The sequence below is a fragment of the Homarus americanus genome, unplaced genomic scaffold (assembly GCF_018991925.1).
Source record: "Homarus americanus isolate GMGI-L3 unplaced genomic scaffold, GMGI_Hamer_2.0 scaffold48354, whole genome shotgun sequence".
Taxonomy (NCBI): Eukaryota; Metazoa; Arthropoda; class Malacostraca; order Decapoda; family Nephropidae; genus Homarus; species Homarus americanus.
This window is the reverse complement of record NW_024723833.1, coordinates 5,872,248-5,890,447: the sequence shown is the minus strand read 5'-3', so window position 1 is coordinate 5,890,447 and position 18,200 is coordinate 5,872,248. Positions and strand designations below refer to the sequence as shown.

At 37.3% G+C, this 18,200-nt stretch overlaps 1 protein-coding gene across 4 annotated transcripts; it reads right to left on the bottom strand.

The window, feature by feature from the left end:
- Positions 1–1,054: 1,054 nt before the first annotated feature.
- Positions 1,055–17,319, bottom strand: LOC121863792 (TATA-binding protein-associated factor 2N-like). Of its 4 annotated transcripts, none has more exons than XM_042362605.1 (7): positions 17,211–17,318; positions 12,613–12,758; positions 4,280–4,330; positions 3,251–3,508; positions 2,723–2,797; positions 2,059–2,171; positions 1,055–1,385 (listed from the first exon to the last, which is right to left on the bottom strand). In XM_042362605.1, the coding sequence occupies exons 2-7, from the start codon at positions 12,747–12,749 to the stop codon at positions 1,264–1,266; spliced, it is 756 nt and encodes a 251-aa protein (XP_042218539.1). In that variant the 5' UTR covers positions 12,750–12,758; positions 17,211–17,318; the 3' UTR covers positions 1,055–1,263. The 4 variants fall into 4 exon arrangements, 3 of the variants coding, with proteins under 3 accessions (XP_042218539.1, XP_042218540.1, XP_042218541.1); XR_006088457.1 differs by having other exon boundaries at positions 1,222–1,385; positions 1,980–2,171; positions 17,211–17,319; XM_042362606.1 differs by lacking the exon at positions 4,280–4,330 and having other exon boundaries at positions 17,211–17,319.
- Positions 17,320–18,200: the final 881 nt, after the last annotated feature.

Genomic DNA, 18,200 nt, shown 5'->3' with positions numbered 1-18,200 from the left:
GAAGTTGACAAACAGACGAGTGCGCAAACATTGTAAGAATGTGCATGGTATTAACATTTGTTAAAAAATTAGATCAATCCCCGTATGCATAACGCACATCTAAAACTCTTACCTCAAAAATAATATACCTACACCCATCCACATTTAGTGCTTACATTTCAGATTTTACCTGTAAAATTTCAGTTTTTAATCCATTTCAAGAATGTTTAACCAATCCACTTGGTACTACACTACTACATACGTTACCTGCACCTAATATGAAGTCATTTTAGTATGGATCCTCTATTTTCTCATATCTTTGACTGGGAGGTTGGATGGATGGATTCACAAAACTTATTTGACTTGTAGGTTTTATTGTACTTGAACAACTGCAAGCCTATCTGCTAGCAGTATTTGCTTAATACAAAGGACAGACATTACATCATAACCATGGCCTCATGTTTGTAACTTTTTATTTCCTTTTAAGTATATAATAATAATAATTTTTTAAGAAAGACAAAAGGAGCTCACTTGAATTCAATTCAAATATTGGTACGTTTTCCAGTATAAAAAATAAATGGACCCCTTGAGACAAAATACAGCATAATTGAGAGCAATTATATTGAGGGATAAGAAATTGGCCTATGGTCATTTTATACAAATAATTAGGTTTACACCAATCCACTCTTAATACATCAGTAGCTTATTATCCTAGTACCCCCATTTTGGTCAATTAACATTACAAACACAATAATAAGTCAGATTTTCATGTCAGCCTCCACAGGTCATGCCAAATTCATTTCTTTTCTCAGACATTTAAAAAACCCTACACCATTCACTTCATTCTAAAGAACTAGTCTTGTATCAACCTGTCATGAATATAGAATGACCTTTCATTTCTATTAATTTCCACTCCATTAAGGTAAAAAAACCAAATAATTGTCTATACAGTACTGTATATCATACTGTCTCCTTACAGCATGCTGGGCTTTTGTAAAGTTTCAGATTGTTATCTATATTGGTTACTTCCGTTCTGCTTACATTTTCTAAATCTTTTGGGCATCCTTTACTTTTCTTCTCATCTTCACTCTTTATTCTTATATATTTCTATGACTCCACTGTCTTTATCATTTAGTACTTTGAATTTGTTGTTGCACAGCACCATTCAAGTCCCATTTCCAGACAGCATATTATAAACTCGCTCCCCACAAACATCAGAACCTTGCTGTACGTACTTAGTTCCTTCCACGTGCAACCTGGCAGCGTTTGGTTTGTGTAAAGGGCTTAGTACGTACCATTCTCGTAGCCTTGGGACGTGCCGTACCCACCCCTGCTGTCGTAATTTTCGTAGTTGCTACTGCCCCCATAACTCTGGCCGCCCCCATAAGTGCTGTCATAGCCTGTGTCTGGAAAGACAATACAGATGGCCAGTATTACAATTCTAGCCCTTATATTACTTGGTAATTCATATATCCACCAAAATGGTTCCCCAAATTGAGAAGCAATCCCATGGAACTTTATCTTACTCAGGGCTATTTGTGAATTTCCTGTAATGCCATCTGTGAATTTCAGGCAAATCAAGTCAAGAACTTGAAGAGACTCGCTACCAATACTGTGTACAGTACGAGAGTACTAAAATAGTAATCCAGGGAAGAGTATTCCACATACACAACCATTGGATTCTGGTACTACACCAGACTAATTACTCTACTAAAATGACTGATCACAACTATCTTTGAACATCGCCACCAGCATTTGGTCACAATAGAACTTGGTGCAACACCCCTAACATAAGGAAGTTCACTCAGTTCTGCCAATCAATACACTAATGTGCAGTTAATTACCAAGCAATGACATCTTGGCTCTGGTACCATATCTTGGGACAACTGTTATGTCCAAAATCACATTGCATTTTGTTTACCCTAAAATATTTACTCCCATCGGTATAACCATGGACAAAATATTCATAGTCAAGATACATTAGGAGCCATGATAATTACTTGTACATGAATGTTTTGATGAAACCATAGACCAGTCCAGACGCATTCGTCAAGAGTTCACAAACCAGCCATCACTCACTTGACTTGTAGCCATCATATCCACTGCCGCTGCTGCTGTAGTTTGGCCCACTGTTATAATTGCTGCCTCCGTAGCTGTCATAGTTAGAGGAATTGTATCCGCCACCATAACCACTGCAAAAAAAGTGGGCTATGATCATCATCCTACCCTTATACTACTATATGAAAATGTCACAGATCCACACACACACACACACTCAATGCCAGACATTGATATAAGAAAACAGCCTACATCTGCTGTATACCACATAGATTGCCAAAAACATGCACCATCACCCATTCCCTCTAGCATCTACAATGGAACTGACACTTTCTAACACTGCTCAAAAGTAATTCATTTTGTATTTCTTGCATTATTTTCAGTGACCTTTAGGTGCTTAAGGAGACAGGACAAAGTTTTGGGGTGCATTCAAGTATTCATAGTACAGTATATAGATATTAAAAAAATATTCAAATAACCAAAACAAGCTGCTAGAAGAGGTTGCAAAGAATGCAGTCCTTTTCCCAAAATGGTTCTCAGGCTTCCCAAGCCATTAAGTTATTTTCTTTCATTTGCAAAAGAAAAAAATGAAAAAAAACAAAAAACAATGAAAAGTATTAAATAAACAGTATTTTGAATAAGAGCGACCAAAAAGGTAGGTAGTAATTTAGTTGTTTTGGCCTACCTGTTACCGTAGCCACTCTCCCCATCCATCCTGGGCCGCTTCATGGGAGGGCCGCCATATGAACCACGCGAGGCCCTACAAAGAGACCGCAACTAAGTAACCTACAGGTTCCTTGATTATACCCCCAAAACTCGTGTACTGATTCCTCTACCCCTTTTGTCTTTATTTTTTTTTACAAGAATGAATAAACCAGGACCTCACTGAACACGCATAGGTCACCGTTGTATAATCACCAATATGGTTCACAGATGCGTGCAATTCATATCATGCAGTGTTCCCTGAGTGCACATGCCATCCTAAGACATACCAGCAGTTTTTGATATGAGAATATGGCCAGAAACTGTCAGTTACCAAAATTTTAGTACAATAAAAGGAAAATATACTAATAAAACTAATAGTATGCAACAAGTGTGAAGCTCCAAGTATACACCAACTAACTAGACATTTACGTAAAATAAACATATCCTGCCACTTTCCCTTCAAAAGGCACAAAGCCCAAAATAGTCACGACATACTTATGATACTCACCCTCGTTTCTGGTATCCCCCTTCATATCCTCCACCGCCACCGCCACGTCCCCTTGGGGCTCCCCGATATCCACCACTGCTGTAGCCCCCGCCCCTGTAGCCACCATCCCCATATCCACCACTACCATAACTCCCACGAGGTGCCCCTGTTCCACGGCCACGGAAGCCAGTGCCACGAGTTTGTCCGTATGAGTTGCCTCGGAATCCACCTCTGAAATTGCCTCGGAAGCCACCACGGTATCCAGTGTCAGGGCCACCACTGCAATATAGAAAAAGACAGGTTTTATATTTTTACTGATAGCAAGACAAGATTACATTCACTTCAGAATATAAGGCACCCCCTAAGTTGGATAAGCTCCGACTCAGGAGGGTTCTGTGGGGTGGTAGTTGGAAGGGGTCACTTCTCACATGTTTGTTGTCGTGACCACTGTTTCACTGTGCACTCTGGTTTTTCCCTATTTAGTGCTTCCCTGGTGTATTATTATGGCATCTAAAGCAAGTAAAGTAAAACAACACCACTGAGGATCAATGGGAGAAAAGGAATGGTGCTCAGGACTACCAATTGAAAAGAAAACTCAAGATATGAGACAGAATTGATGCTGAGGTCTCCATACATGCTATCTGTGATGAGCGTGGGTTAAAGTGGTGTACTTTTTATTATATTGGCCACATTTAAGTGCATACTAAATGTATGTGTAACTAAATATTAAGTAATTAAACAGTGTGAATAAACTCACTAAGTGTAAGCAGCCCCCATCATCCTCCACCTCACGATTCATCTGATACAATAAAAGTGCAGTGCAGTGTAAATGTACACTGTTAACTTTAATATATATATTTTGGGGGGAGGGGAAGGGATTTTTTCAGCAAACTGATGGTTGAAAGCACCTAGCAGGGAGGTTACGCAGAAGTCCGACAGCCTCGAGCCCCATATAGTCCGACTTAGAGAGGTTTTTGCAGTATGATCATACAGTATTAATTTTATTCTACTGTATCTTCTCTAAATGTGACTACGTGCATCATCACTTACCGGCCTCCACGAAAACCTCCTCGGCCACGGAATCCACCACGCATTGGGCCTCTGAGGAAAGAATTACTGTACATTAAAATACTATTATTGAATATAAAAAGCCTTAAATGTCAAAATTATTTTAAAGTGCAAATCTTTGCAAGTCTGCAAATATTTTAAGCAACCGCTCCGACCGACACCACCAAATGGTTTTACAACTTGCCTTCTAGAGTCTTTCCAATAACACCTTTAACAGAGCTTTTGATATTAAATTCTAACATTGCATAGTAAATGCCTCTGCTTTTCATGCCCATTACCATTATTGACTTCTTCCTTCACTCCAACTTTTCACCTCTTTCACCTAACTACTGAGTGTTAAAAATATTTCCACTCTTACTTTGCTTCTCAATATGTAAGACTAGTGTTACCAAGCCTACAAGAGTCTGCAACTTGTACATTAAAAAATGTCAAGAGCTTTTTAGAAAATAATTAGATTCCATTAACCTAAGCTTTAATTAACTCAAGTATAAATTTTGCATTAATCAAATGGAGTTTTGGCAATTTACTCAAAATTATCACCGAAGTCTGGAAATTTACACTAACTCTGTAATCTCTTTATTCTTAAAAATCAATTATGGACTCCTATATTTCAGAATTGTTATGCATGGGTGTACATTCTATATTCATTTATCTTATATTGGACTAGATAGTAATTAAAAAATTTTCCTCTCTTTGTTTGGTATGTCTAACTGTTACTTGAAAGTGATCATTGTCACGAAGTATCGTTAACCCATTGAGGTCAGTGACGGCAACTCCCAGTCTTTATCCACTGGACGGGCAATATCAACAAACCGAAAATAAAAAACAAATCTTATCAAAGACTTGATTACAACCTAAGTTCATGTAGGGGCCTTATGGGAGGACACATGGCTTGTTAGCAAATGCCTAATATTTTATATATTTGTCTGGTTTTATAAAGTGTCGGAGGTGAACACACGTTACGCATTATATGAAAAATAAAGAAACTGCTTTGCAGGCCTGGCCGGGTGATGCCATCTTGACCTAAAGTTATGCAGCCCAGCATCTTACCACGCTTACTTACCGCGCATCTTAACGCTTTGTCTACATGCATCTGCACGTGTTCTCTAGATTTTCAAATTCTATGTCGCGCACTTCATCACTGTCTTCAGCACTATAAACGTGTTTATTTTAACACACTACCAGTAGGGAAACAGATTCAGATAAACTGGACATATCATTATTCTGTTCAACTACTATAAGCTTAAAGTACACCTAGACCCCAACTTACGACTACGTGGACTTACGACCGCCGCAGATTTTTTTTTTTCCCCAAAATGACACACGCATTTTCTATACCGAAACGTTTCCAGTTAATGTAGTCTCCATGTATAATTAGAAAATTATGGGGGCCCCATGTGCATTCAGCTGACTACATTAAAGGTTAAGTGCTCAGTCACACTGTATCCATTCCTTATTATTTATTACTTTCACTGTACTGTATCCATTCATCATTATTCATTACTTTTACTGTACTGTATTTCATTGTAGATTTTTTATTAAATTTTTTTTTTTTTTATCTATGTCGGACTTACGACCTGGATTTGGGTCCCTAACCCCGTCGTAAGTCGGGGTCTAGGTGTAATCACTTATCTCCTTTTGCTTATGAGAACACACATTGTACACTTTTTTTATAATGTACTGAATCAGTAATGTAAAATAACATTCCACACAATGTTAAACACTCTTGGCTCCAACTTAAGTTAGGGTAAACTGCACACTTCACTCACGTTCAACTCTGGTACATACTGTGTTTTCTAATACTGTCTCTGCTTGTTCCTCCTGCAGTTGCAGCACACGATACTATGCCACATTAAAGACGTGCATTTGGCTAATTCGTTTTCTATGGGTAATTCAAATGAGGCACAGCCCCTAGGATGGTGAATTAGCGAGATTCGAGTGTTATTTTTTATTAAACCTCAAAGGGAATAAATATTTAGACAAGTAGGATACAGAGCAAGTGTTTTCTATCTGTAAGTTAATATTTGTTCTCAGCATGAATGTAAAGTGATTCATGTGTGTATAAATGTATAACCAATATCTTACTACAGCATCTGAATGACTAGTGTAATATGTACTACAGTGGGGTATGCTATAACGAACGGATCCTACTACGAATATTCCTATAACGAACGGTTTTACCTATAAAATTGAGAATGCTATAACGAACGAAACTCCTACAACGAACATTTAAAAAAAAAAAATTTTTTTTTTTACTAATTTATTGTTTTTTTATTACAAATATTAATGATATTCTTTATTTCAGGGGTTTAGATGCATATTTATGCACTTTTTTACAATTTTTACAATATTATATTATATTTTTCAGTGTTAAGTGGTTGTATTTGGGGGCCTGGAACGGATTAATCCTATAACGAACGAATGCTATAATGAACAAGGTTCTAGAACCAATTAGATTCGTTATAGCATACCCACTGTATATACTATTTGAAAATATCCAAACACTACATTTACATAACAGATTTTTAATTAGGTCCATATACAGTAAGCTCACAATAACCAAAATTTGAAAATTAACCACTTCATCTCACGAGGCAAAAACAAAAATCTTACTTTACTGAACTACCACTAAATGTTTAAGAAGTTAAAACTAACTTTAATAATGATTTACACGAGATAGACAACTACTTAAAGTTTGGTTAGATTAGTGAATCTAATCCTCCCCCACACCATTTAACATAAAACAAGAGCCATACCCTTCTGTATTTTCATTCAGTGATATTATTAAATAATTAGTTCTGGAGCTCAATATATTAGGGTTATCTGAGAAAGCCTAACATTTACATGTGGTTTTGTGTGTAGGCAAATTATCAATTTCGCATAATTGTACTGATGACTTAGAATTTAAATTTAATTACATATAATGAAGCGGTTTTTACTCTAAACTTCCCTTAAATAATAACCACTACCACGAACTGCAGTCACCAACATTTGTCTAAAACCATGACACAACTTACCAAGGAAATTGCCAAACTCGACATCACCGATTCCATTAATGAGCAAACTTACATCACATAAGGTCAGAATGTAGGAGAGGAGGAAGCATAAAGACATGATGTGCATACAAGAAATGGGGTTAGACCCAATTCAAGAAGTTCTCCACCAACTCACCATATAAAGCTTACACACACAGTCCACTTTACTACTTGATGTACAATGAGTTGTTCGAAGATTCAAATGGTATATTATAGCAAACCCTAAAAAATAGCATTTGACCAACTCTTCCCATTAATTTTTTTTACAAAGTATGCAAGGGCCTCTCAAAGTCTTATGCTAACACTGAGATAGTGGGAACCTAACAGCCTAGCCAAACCCACGTAAAAAAATGTGATTGACCTTACTGAGCAGCTACAATCACCAAAAAGTACATATTGAAGGATAAATATCTTTTGCTACCAAGATTCCTCCATTTTTTCGGACAATTGCACACAGGACAAGAACTATAGGCTATGCAAAATTAACTTTGTTTTTTACACAACTGAAAGAACTCTGAGGACAACTTTACCCATTTTCAGAAGTTACAAATCCCTTGTGCTATACAAAAGGCGAGTTGCCTTCAAAGAGTACATTTCCTCACAACCACTCTTGTTCTAAAATTAATTCAAACAATAACTACAGTACTACTAGTAACTACATAGGACCTCTCAGTAAGATCACAAGAACTCTTAGAACCCACCAGCTATCACATATGTTTCTATGGAGAGCTAATGTAATCTTCGCCACTGAAAATTCACAATATCTTTTTAGTCCGTATTTGTTTCTTCCAACTAAACCCAAGACTGGAACCATGTCCCTAAAAGTTGGGACCATTAGGCAATCTCAGCAGTGAAAAGACCCTTCAGATATAAGTAAAAATTTATCAATAGAAACCCAGGATTCCTATCTATACTATGTACAGTCAGCCAAAGATCCAGCGACCCCACCCTGAGTCTCGTACTGGCAATTTTACCTGGCAATACATGGTAAAGTAAAGTCGTATGTAAAGGTGACTGTGAATGGTGGATCTATTTTTGACTGCATTACTGTCAGGATAAATATTAAACAATCCAACGGTAGAATTTTTTTAATAATAAACTATTCATTGTTATTTAAGATCATGAGAAGTTTCAAAATGTTCTTATATTTGTTTGAATAATATATATACTTTCCCATTGACTTCCATTTTAAAACTAGAGATGCGTTCCTAAGGAATTTTTTTCGGCCCCAAAAAAGTAATTCAAGCACTTTTGCGAATGAAAATACACAATTATAATCACATACAATATAGTACAGTGATCCCTCGGTTAATGAATTACCTTCCATAAGATTCTTCACTTCAGTTAACGAGCAATCCCTCGATTAATGAATTCCTTAAGAGCGCCCCTCAACATGTTTTCGCTTGCTCACCAGCTGTAGTATTAGTCCGCCAATACAGTAATCAGTTCCAGGGCTTAAATTCCTTACTATTTTAGTAAATATCAAGACGGTTGTACTATTCAATAACTTTAAAAGTCTTATATTAAATTTTTTAGTCATTTTAACAATAATTTAACATAATTGAAGTACAGGGAAACTAGTTTTTAGCGCGCCAAACAGCCACTCAATGCACCAAACAGGCGTCAGTCTCTGTCTCTTTTCAGTAGAGGTAACATCTTGCTTCAGACTCTCTTCAACATAAACTATTTTTTCCATTTTTAGTGAAAATATTGGTCATTTTGAAATTTATTTTACATGATGATATATAGATCAGTGCAGTGTTGCTTTAAAGAATTTTTTCTTTATTTACAGCAATTAAATTTAAAATTTTAGTATTGAAATTGTTTTTGAATTCAGCATGGGTCCCAAGAAATCCAGAAAAGCGACTTCAATCCAGGTGAAACAGGAAATTATTAAGAAACATGAAGAAGGCATTAGAACAAATGTGCTTAGCAAAAAAATATGGCATGTCGACATCAACTGTGTCGACAATTATTGCACAGAAAGACAAATTCAAGGAAGTGAAAGTGAGAGACAAATCTACCAGTGTTTAAAGGTAGATCCCTAATAGCATAAACAGAGAGGTTACTTCTCATTTGGATTAGGGAAAAACAAATGAAAGGTGATTCAGTTTCGACCGAATTTATTTGTGAAAGAGCCAGGGAGATTTACAAACATTTAAAGGCAGATCAACCTGGTTCTTCAGGCACAGTTTGAAAAGTTTAGGGCCAGCAAGGGCTGGTTCGAAAAATGAAAGAAAAGAAGCGACATTTTTAGTGTTGTTAGGCATGGTAAGGCTGCCAGTGCTGATAAGGAAGGAGCAGCAAAATTTTTAGTGGACTTTAAAGAACTGGTGGATAAAGAAAATTATCTTCCACAGCAAGTGTTCAATGTGGACGAAACTGGGCTGTTCTGGAAAAAAAAAGGCCCAAAAGAACATTCATCACCAGAGATGAAGCCTCTTTACCTGGGCATAAACCCAAAGAAAGACCGTCTCACTCTATTGCTTGGTGCCAATGCTTCAGGGGATTTCCGACTGAAGCCTATGCTTGTCTACCACTCTGAGAACCCCAGGGTGTTCAAGCAACAAAAAGTGGTAAGAGGACGACTTGGAGTTTATTGGAAGTCTGACCGTAAGGCATGGGTGACATGACAGCTCTTTAATGAATGGGCAGTTGAGGTGTTTTGCCCTTCAGTGAAGAGCTACCTAACCACCAATAAACTTCCTTTAAAGGCTCTTCTCCTTATGGATAATGCCCCTGGTCATGACCCTGAAATTGCCAGCACTTTGGAGTCTCAATTTGACTGTCAAAGTGTTGTTTTTGCCTCCCAACACTACATCAATCATACAGTCAATGTACCAGAATGTGATCAGCAACTTTAAAAAGCTGTGCATGAAGAAAATGATCAGGTGTCATCATCAGGCAACTTCCGCTCATCCTGAACTAACACTGGCACAGTTCTGGAAGACACAATTTAACATCCTGGAGGCTGTAAAATTGATTGTCCTCATGAGAAGTCTCCACTAGATCCCTCAATTCTGCATGGAAAGCACTGTGGCCATCAGTAGTCCATGATTCTGAGGGATTTGAGGAAGAAGCAGAGTTGGACCAGGAGATTGTGTCCATTGGTCAGTCATTGGGCCTTGTAGTGGAGGAGGTTGATGTGGAAGAGCTTGTGATGTTTCATGAGCAGGAACTTACTCCTGAAGACTTGCAGCAACTGGATGAGATGTTAGAGGCTGACAGTGGTGAGGAGGAAAGGAAAGTGATGACCATATGTCTACTTCAGATTTGAAAGATGTTGTTCACTACTGGGAGAAGTTCAGGAAACTAGCTTCAAGGCACCCTAATGTGGAAAAAGCAGAACTTGCTTTGTGTAATGTTAAGGACACAATGGTCTCCTTCAAACATCAGTTAATGATGAGGAGAGATGCCCCACAACAAAAATTGAAATTTTTTTCACTAAAAGGCAGCGGGAAAAAGATGCTCGCCCCCAGTCTTCCACTTCAAGAAGGAGAGAGGATGTTCCTGCTGGAGAATCTGTCAGTCCAGAGGTACCTGACATTTTCATGGAAGGTGACTCACCTTCCAAGAAGCAGTAAAATGCTTCTCCTCCACCCCCACTTCCTTCTCCTCCACCTCCCACTTCAAATTTACATCAGCATCATCATCCAGGAGCCTTCTACATACACACCTCAAAGTAAGTGTACTTTACTACCTTTTTTGTTGACTATGCATTTTTCGGTGAGCTGGAACCAATTACCCAAAAAACCCATTGAAACAATGGTTTCGGTTAACGAGCAACCTTCTGGAACGAATTGTGCTCGTTAACCGAGGGACCACTGTACATTAAGGGTATTGCACTGTACTGTACTTACTGTATGTTTGTAAAAGTTAAACCCAACTGCTGGGGCGAGAAACCTACACGCACACTGGATGTAAACAATGGAGTGACTCTTGGTGGTAGCAAACACCAAACACCAAACAAATTATAATTTTTAACAAAAAATTTCAATTTTATATAGCGATTTTTTTTAATTGTTAAAATTTACCCCAATTTCCGTAAGGGCGGATTTGCGGGCCATATCACGAAATTATTGGTCATAATTTACAAATTCCGTAAGAGCAAAATTCCGTAACCCGGGCTTCAGTAACGCAGGGGATGCCTGTAGTGTGTGTGTGTGTGTGTATATATATATATATAATATATATATATAATATATATATATATAATATATATATATATATATATATATATATATATATATATATATATATAATATATATATATATATATATATATATATATATATATATATATATATATATATATATATATATATATATATATACATATATATACATATATATATATGCTGATAACCACAAGGAAAGAAGAAAACACGAAGTTCCCAAGCGCTTTCGTGTAATTCACATCTTCAGGGGTGACTGCAGTAGGTAATTGTCTATTGTGCAATATGTTTGGTGTTATTTGTTTCTGTTTTCTACAAAACAAAGAAATGATAGGCTTCACCCGAATGCAACTTTTGTCCTTGACTTCAACCGTTCGTAATACATACATATTTTAAAATTTTTAGCATCCTCTTTGAAGTGCTAATGCCTTGAAATCATTTGCATTTTTATGTTCGTAATTTTTTACATTATTATTGAGAACAGGTCTAATTATAAATTGTGAACATATTAGTATGACTAATGCCGAGGTAAACGAACACTTTTTATGGAACAATGAGCTACTTTTTAGCGTAGAAAGGGGGCATGGCTTCTGGGCCATGCTAGTGTAAAGTGAGTATAGCTAATAATCTGAGACAAAGCATTTATCTACATGGTATGCTGAGTGAACACTAGAAATACATGTGAGGTGTGGGTGAATTAGGATTTAAAGACCAGTTATGCTATGTGCTGGCCCTACTTCCTCTCTCTATTAAGGAAAAGCCTTTACTCCCAAACACTCCTCTTCAAGGCCACAGTTGCAATAGAGGAAGTTTACTGTAATTTCGATAAGCCCTAGAATGATTGTTTAGAAGGCACATACTTGAGCCCTAACGATTGTGGCTGGCAATAAATAAACACAATGATGAACACCACTAAAATATGCAATCCCGTTCTGTGAATTTTTGGACCATTGACAAAAATAGATTAAGGCCTTAGAAGCCTTGGTTTTCCCCAGAAATATATTAGTTCAGACCCCCCCCCCCCAAAAATACTACAACAATTATCTGCCCCCATAAACTCAGGTACTGTATATATAAAACAGGTTAAGTGATGGTCTACACAAACCCTGAGTATCCTGGGGCACCTCGCGCTCGGAATCCACCACCACCTCGTCCTCCTCTGAAACCACCACGTCCTCGGAAACCATTGTGGGGAGCGGAGTTCTGTCCTCCACTGGGACCGTCTGGGGAACTGTCTTCCATATTTATTTTCTGAAAAGTTACATTATAAGGTGAATAAAAAGTATGCAGGTATACTGTAAGCTGAAAATAAAAATTTTTATCTTCAATACCTGTAGCCAATCTCAATGGAACATTATCTTAAAAAATTTAAAAAATTTAAGTCTTACACTGTATAAACCTTAATGTTTTTCTACAATTACAGTAAACCATCTCCTTGCCAACTTTCATTTGCACCACAATATATTTATTAAGTTAGAATTAATCATGTGGCGAGTGTGGTGGGTGTCGGACTGAGTGGGAACAAGTTCCATTGAACCCCATGTTATACTGATCCCAATTTACGATACTTCGACCTGCAGTGGTTTTTTCAGGAACACAACCAAATTGCAAATAGGGGATACCTGTACATGACTTTTCCAACCTAACTTAACATCCCAGCTGCATAGTCTCCAGTCTGCCCAGCCACTTCCCTTTCTTTCTAATGAGTGAAGATCATGCTTATTATGCACATTCCAGGGGAAACCTCCCATAACTTTTATACAATATATAAGTAATATCAGGAATGTTTATAGGCATATGCAGTGCAGTTAAAGTATTGTTGTATCATGCCTACCATCTAGTTTGCTTTCTTCACCTTCCCTGAAAAGGGGTCAGTTTGCAGCTTGTTTGTCATTAATACATCCTGAAATTTTATTTTTTGGGACTACCCTGTAATTGATTCTACAGTTTGTACAGCATTCATTCATATGGACACTTATCCATATTGCATTTTTTTATACGGGGAATAGCCTACCCGGGCACAGGTCATCGACCCACAGAAAAAAATAAGAATAGAAAGTAATTATAAATAGAAAAGGTTATATTAATCTACGCCATGAAGATGCCAGAAAACCATCAATTTGAAGCGAGATTGCTTGTATGAGTGTGGAAACACAGGAGGCAGAGCATTCCACAGTTTTGCTGTGTGAGGAAAGAACGATGTACTATAACAGGTTATTCTAGTGTGACCGACATCCACAGAGAAATGGTGGGCACCGCAGGTAAGACGTGTTACTAGCCCACAGCCTCACCTGTGATACACAGTATGCCAAATCCACCAAACATTGCCTGTTAAAGTACCTGTACAAGAGAATGAAACAACACTGCAGCAAAGAGAAAGGGAAGAAAGATTGTCAACTAAAGGAGAGCTATTAAGATATTAAATTCGGAAAACCATTTCCAGACCACAAATAGGATGGGTCCAAGAACTGACCTCTGCAGCACTTCACTTTGGCTTTGCTACCACCAGAAGTTCTTCAATATCATCATTTTTTCCAGACAATCTTATTTTAATTATAAAAAGGTAAATTTACTCGAACCTCACCTAACCACCAATCAAAGAAACTTTACCTAACTTCCTAGACTCCCAGTGGTGTCAAACTCAATACCTTTCAAGGGCCAATTCTTACTTTTAGTTACCCTCTTCAGGGTTACCCTCATTTGGGTTTGTCTGATCTTATGTAAAATTCATTTTACTTAATAAACATTATATCTATTTCTATCATAATTTCACGGGATGATAAATTTTACCGTCATCCCGCGGGCCACAGCTGACCATCCCAAGGGCCACATTTGGCACGCGGGCCATAAGTTTGCCACCCCTGTCCTAGACAGAGAGCTCTGCCCCATGGACTCCCTGCCATATTATGTAGAAAGTACTTATTGTGATATCTGGTGCTAATGAAAGTAACTTCGTTGAAGCATCAAAGTGTATTTTTTTTTTGACAACATCAGATTTTTCGGAGTATCTACGATAAATAAATAATTTCATGTATAAAGCATGCAGAGGCATTTTAGTGTCACATGATCAGTTCTTCATGTTTTGCCCTACAATTTCCCTCACCCTTCATGTCTTGCCCACTATGAGTGATTTATGATTGTAGATATAGGAAAAAAGTGAGAATATAAGATTGTCACTCCTAAACTACTTACAATCACCACAATAACAAGTAAAAGACAAAAGAAATCCAGGAACATTTTCTGGTGACTGCAGTTTCCATATAAATTACTGTACTGTATACTGTACAGGTATATATTTCTGCTTATACCGATCCTCTAATGTCTCTATACACACATGGTAAAAAAATAAATAAATATCCCTGAATGGGTCCGATGAGTTTCAAAATCATCAATACGACTCGATTTTGTCTTCACAGAGTTGCCACAGAAAGTGACAAGATTCTTTTTTCATCAATTTGTAGTTTCAACCAAGCATGGCTGTCAAGTTGAGCAATGTGTTTTTCTAATGGTTTATTCAATTTTAAGACACTTTTCTTCTATGACTTTTCCCTCGTAAATAACTTGAATATACCATGGGATCCAGGGGAGGACGGAGCCCCCGGCTAGGAGGTTAGGTTAGGTGAGGTAATTTCAGGTCATTTGCAAGGGAAACACCACCGGTCTTAAAAATGTCTAAACCATCGGAAAAACACATTGCTCAACTTGGCAGCCATGCTTGGTTGAAATTACAAATTGACCTCTCTTTTTTCACTGTGTACAGTGTGGTATGCTTAGTTGTTTTGTTTTTTTAATCTAAGCAAATTACATCATGGGTTAACCTTTGTCATAACATTGTGGTCCAATCCTTAAGTGCTTCTAATATGTTTGTTAGGTACAGTACAGTACTATTATTTTCAGTAATTTCTGAGAACAGCACTACCACCAGAAGGGGTTCTTCAATTTCATTCATTTTTTCCAGATGTTCTTAGATTAAGTATTTTAAGAGGCAATAACATATTTGTTTTTGTGTTTTTTCTACCTGTAATGGGCAGAAGTAAAACACGGCAAAATACTGGTCATATGACACCAAAATGATGCCCCTGCATTCTTTGCACATAAAGCGATTTTTTACAGTGTATATTCCTGAGAAAACCTGGCGACCCACTGTGTGTCGTCTGTTTACACTGACCCACTCGGTCCGAGCATACAGTACTCCCACGTTGAAAAAAAAAAGTAAAATTACACAATGACACTTCAACAAAGTGGCTTTCATTGGTACCAGTGAAAGTATTTTCTGTTTATATGGCAGGAGATCTCCAGGCTAGGAAGTTAGGTCACAGGTTCCAGTAAAATGTTACCTCTTAAAATACTTGCTATAATGACAACACCTGTGGAAAAAATTAATGAAATCAAACGACTCCTTATTTTCCTTTAGTAATTTCCTATCCTCTTTTTTTGTTTAACCGTATAACTATAGCATTTGGTCTTTTTATATTAGTGCACCATTCTAACCTAATCAGGATAGGTTAGGTTTGGTTGGTTTTGGGTGATTTTCTATGGTTTTATACACATATTTCTAATACCCAAATAAAGAACGGTGCAGCACTATAAACAGCCCTCGCATTTTTCCAATCTGGGGATAGTTAGTCTTTTTAAAGAGATTTATTGAACAGTCACAAGTGATTTTAATAGTTCATTCATTGACGCTCATGACCCTTGGATGTATGTTATATGGCCACATTGCTTTCAATGTCACACCTTTCTTTACTAACTTGTTTGTTGGGGATTCTTTAAGTTACTTCCTCACTGAGGTCAGCAGTTTCTTATATGTTTTGGTCCATCTCTATTGATGACAATCTCACTTGCCACCAAACCAGTAGTTTTATATCAAATTACTTGTTTTATATTATTTTGGCAAAACACTGAAAACTTACTTTCTTTTAGCTTATTTTAGGTAGTTTTAATGCCAATGTCCATAAAAAAATAAACACCCACAATAAATTATAAAACAAAAACTGCCGTATGCTTTTGGGTTCATACACTGCCCACCTTGCTTAATTCCTGTTAAGAGAAAGTGGTTCTTTTCCTGCAGCCAGAGGTAAGCGTTAGTGCAAGTACAGTACGAGAAGCATGTTCACCCTGAGTCCTTGCAGGTCACCCTGGGTCATGACTCAGCCGTAGTACCAGCCACAAGCAAACCAGTCTTTGTAGGCCACATTATGGCAATGTGAGGCCCACTAGAAAGTAAAAAAGTGAGGTTAGGAGGCAATAAAGGGCAATAGTAAGGAAGAGCGTGACAAGAGAGGGCCAGGAGAGCGGAAGTGTGTGGCGGGAACAAAGAGCGGCAATGGTAGCCAAGGGGACGCCACACGCCGATCGATCACTAAAAATCAGAATTTTGGGGGGGATATTTCCGACATTCCCCAGGACTGCCTCGTACATCTTAACCATCAACACATCACAATGGCCATTACGATCAATCAATAGATGACATTACATCTGTTGTAGTTACGGAGATGCGTAGAGCCACGCGGGTCTTGGCAGACGCAGTAGTCTGCCACAGTGGCGACGCGGGAACACCAATATACCTTAATATCGCAATTACTACCATATAAAATTCATAAACTATACATCAGAAACATATAATAGTGTCTAAGCAACATACAGACTAAAGCTTAGAGGAATTAATTACGTTTATCCATTAATAAATGGGAAAAAACTCACCTACGATGGAGTGCGTGAGCTCCTCTTGTCTTTCAAAATGGAGTCGGTGTGAGCAGTACGGGGCGGCCGCCGGCCACGCACGGCGCCGCCATCACTCACTCTCTTTTACTTTCGTTCAAAATTTGTTTTATATATTTATACTCTCCTCTCACATCCATGCCTTTCATATCCCTACAACCCCTGGATAATTTAATGAATCCCTGTAATCAATTCAAAGTGGTATTCGTGATTTTTTCTGCGTGAATAAAGTTTAAACAACTTCAAATTTAAGTTCTTAAAATATGTTTATTTGTGAAACCAAACTGAAAAGCTACTGGTGTAGGTGTTGGCGTACGGGCAAAGGAGGGAAATTTAATAAAAAAATATTTTTGTGGAATTGACCCTGTAGATTTCACGATTTAGGGTCTAAAAAACGTTAGGCATTACAGAATTTTTATATTTAAATATATCCATAGGATCTGAGTACGCATTTCTATATGTATATTTGGTTTGTTGTATAGTTTGTTTTGCATATAATAGTAGGGGATGGGCACTAGAGCCAAAGAGTTAAGAGAGTAGTAGCAGTAACAGTTAAGGACAATCCAAGGTCGGTGTCAGTCAATAGTTTTTCTAAACACACTGCATTTAAATGTTTCGGTCATTATATATATATATATATATATATATATATATATATATATATATATATATATATATATATATATATATATATATATATATATATATATACTCTGTATTGCAAAAATATTTAAATGTACTGTCAATTTAAACAAAGTTTTACATACAATTTCTATATACTTAAACATCTTTCAGGTAGAGCGAGGCAGTTGGGAGAGAAGTTAATTCAAGTTATAACTTACAATATATTGCAGCGCTTCAACACGTAACAAGTTAGTAATTACACTAGTCCATCAACAGTTAGAGAGTATGAGAGATTTACTTTTTACTTTTATCCTCTTCGCCACTGATCGGCTCGTTAGCCGCTTGGGC

What these genes read in the sequence shown, in the direction of transcription:
- LOC121863792 (XM_042362605.1), bottom strand. Translation starts at nt 12,749, where the DNA reads ATGGAAGACAGTTCCCCAGACGGTCCCAGTGGAGGACAGAACTCCGCT. An exon ending in GGAGGTTTTCGTGGAGGCCG is followed by an intron (nt 3,509 to 4,279) that starts GTAAGTGATGAT and finishes TCTATATTGCAG; the next exon opens with TGGTGGCCCTGACACTGGAT. An exon ending in ATATGATGGCTACAAGTCAA is followed by an intron (nt 1,386 to 2,058) that starts GTGAGTGATGGC and finishes TTGTCTTTCCAG; the next exon opens with ACACAGGCTATGACAGCACT.